This window comes from Aplysia californica, unplaced genomic scaffold (assembly GCF_000002075.1).
Source record: "Aplysia californica isolate F4 #8 unplaced genomic scaffold, AplCal3.0 scaffold00778, whole genome shotgun sequence".
In the NCBI taxonomy this organism is placed as follows: domain Eukaryota; kingdom Metazoa; phylum Mollusca; class Gastropoda; order Aplysiida; family Aplysiidae; genus Aplysia; species Aplysia californica.
Genome location: NW_004798048.1, coordinates 40526 through 43311, shown reverse-complemented (window position 1 = coordinate 43311; position 2786 = coordinate 40526). Strand labels below are relative to the sequence as shown.

At 41.3% G+C, this 2786-nt stretch overlaps 1 protein-coding gene across 1 annotated transcript in view; it reads left to right on the top strand.

Annotated features, from left to right (window-relative positions):
- Positions 1-2786, top strand: part of LOC101853736 (vacuolar protein sorting-associated protein 13B) — a gene marked incomplete in the record, with an annotated part of 129782 nt that overhangs the window by 121959 nt on the left and 5037 nt on the right. Inside the window, 2 exon segments of the mRNA XM_035972650.1 lie at positions 380-565; positions 2206-2212. Of these exon segments, the coding sequence (XP_035828543.1) occupies positions 380-565; positions 2206-2212 (193 nt within the window).

The following is a 2786-nucleotide window of genomic DNA, read 5'->3' as shown; positions in this document are numbered from 1 at the left end:
GAAGCAGACTTTCTGCTGTTGGAGCTAGAGAGGTGAGGAGAGTAAGTCTGATTCCCCGTTTGGACTTCTCTGTTGAAATCCACCCCTTGGCGCTCATATGACCTTATGCAGTTGCGAGCGCTGTAAAATCTTACTAAAACAACTATCTCCATCTCTCTATCTCTCCATCCCTCCATCTCTCTATCTATCCCTCCATCTTTCTATCTCTCCATCTCTCCATCCCTCCATCTGTCTGTCTATCCCTTTCTCTCTCCATCCCTCCATCTCTCTATCCCTCCATCTCTCTCTCTCTCTATCTTTCTATCTCTCCATCCCTCCATTTCTCTGTCCCTCCATCCCTCTATCTATCCCTCTATCCCTCCATCTCTCCATCCCACAGGTGCGGTGGCAGGTATCGCTGACCAGCCCCTGCAGACCCTCATCTCGTCGGGCGAGCGGTCCGAGCGTCCATCGACGGCGTCCTCTGCTGCGTCCGGCCTGGTCACCGGGGTGGGCAAAGGTCTGGTCGGAGTCTTCACCAAACCCATCGGTGGAGCCGCAGAGCTGCTGTCTCAGACGGGTCAAGGTCAGTGACGTCATCGCGGGAAATTGATTGTAGTCTATCGTGACCTCAGTGCTTTCTTGTCCTATCTCCATTTTTAATAAGAGTGAAAACAGTTCATTTACAAAGAGTGAGCTTAAGGTCAGGGAGTCGCCGGTAATTGATTGTAGCCTATCGTGACCTCAGTGTTTTCTTGTCCTTTTTTTTTTAGTAAGAGTTTTACAGCACTTGCAACACATTAAGGTCATATAAGTGCCGAAGATTAGAGGTGTTACAAGAGAGTAACAAACACAGAAAAGAAGGAGGAGAGAGCAGGGTGATAGATGTTTGATAGGAAAGAAGGAGCAGACCACACCAGAGCACCCGCCAACCACCCGCTTCTTGTCCTATTTCCATTTTTAATAACAGTGAAAACAGTTCATTTACAAAGAGTGAGCTTAAGAAGAAGTCTCAGTTTCAATGTTTAAAAAAAAATGGAGATAGGACAAGAAAGCACTGAGGTCACACTATACTGGATTTTTTTCAAGTCACACTTAAAATAGTGATTTCATGATTTTAAAAGAATTTAAGAATTTTCCTGATCTTTTATAAAGTTTTAATTTAAAATAAATTAATGACTTCAGGTTGTTTTGCGAAATGTTAACACTTTCCACCCTGGCTGCACTCGGAGCACCCGACACTTGTCCCCACGGACCAGGATACAGATGCGGTACATCAGTACTAAAACTGCTATTCCCCAACCATTATGAAATGTTCAGCCTACTTAGAAAATTAAAAGTGATGATTGCATGTTCACCAAGAAAGGAATTAGAATCAGAACTGAGAACATTAGATCTAACTCATTTTTCACCTGAATTCTTACCATGGCCCAGCACTCATGCTTAGTCTACTCGACATTTTTCTGAAAATAATTACTCCAATTGTTGTATTATACAAACTGATCTTCGACCTCAAAGGCCACACAAACCATTCAGAAAGGAAATTTAACTTTGACAAGTGCGCTTGTCTAAAAAGGGATCATTGCTGCAACATTTTTGTTGCTATATATCACTCCGTCGCCAATGGGCGTCCCAAGGGGGGAAAACTGTTCAGAAGGTTGCAGATTGCTACTGCATTGGAACTCACGGCACTGTGCCACTCAGATTACAAAGTCAGAACGTTTGTGTTAAAGGAATGTGGGCAAAATGCAAAATCAGTAAGCGTTGAAAAAATACTGTACTACTGTATTATTGAAGTAACCACATAATATATGGCATCGTGGTGAAGTCAGACGCTCGGCAAAATAATTAAATCGAAGAAACCGGCTTTTATTTTCAGTTCTTTGGGCAAATTTCACTTTATTTTTTAATTTTTTTTGGCTCAACAAATTTTTAAAATCCATTAATAGTTCATTTCTGTGTGGATTGTACCCCCCAAAAAAAGTTGATGAAAGGCAGAAGAAATCTAAATTTGTAGTTTCCAAGGACACTCAAGCTTTTGAAGTCACCAGAATTTGGCCGCCATTTTCTCGCTGATTTTACCTCTTTTACTCGCTAATCTTATTTTGACTTCTGTTTGTTGAGATAGATGGGTATTTTTTCCTCAAAAGCACGGCCTCATTTGCTTTCAATTTGACTAGTGAGAACTAGATGTTCAATGCCCTTATGGCTGTTCCTTTGTCCCAGACACTGGGTGTGTAGTTTGTCCTACTCTTTGTGATATCGGAAACTGGGTGTGTATTACATCTCTGTGTGTATTCTCACATCAGAACATTAATGCGTAGTACGCCACTGATTATATTGTCGCTTTTAAACACAAGGGGGCTATCCCGAAAAATGTTGTTTTGAGAAAATCGAAGGTAAAGTTTTTGCCCCTTGTTCAGTTTCTTTAAAAGACAAGGAGAGTTTTCTCTATATCCAAACAAATATACACACCAATGAAACCAAACTTCTCCTATAGGTAGGGCTATGCCCACTTTTGTTGAAGGTCAAGATTTGTGGAAACACTCGAAATCTGGGTTAGCCCGCTTGTCCTTAAAAGCGACCATGTATTCTGACAGAAAAAAGTGTATGTGTATTGCGACAGACTCCCTGTGTATTCTGACAGAAACTTAGTGTATGTTTTATATCTCTGTCTATATATTCTGGCATCAGAAACTGTGTGTTTTACCTCGCCTCTGTCTGTGTATTGTGACAGAATGTCTGTGTATTGTGACAGAATGTCTGTGTATTGTGACAGAATGTCTGTGTATTGTGACAGAATGTCT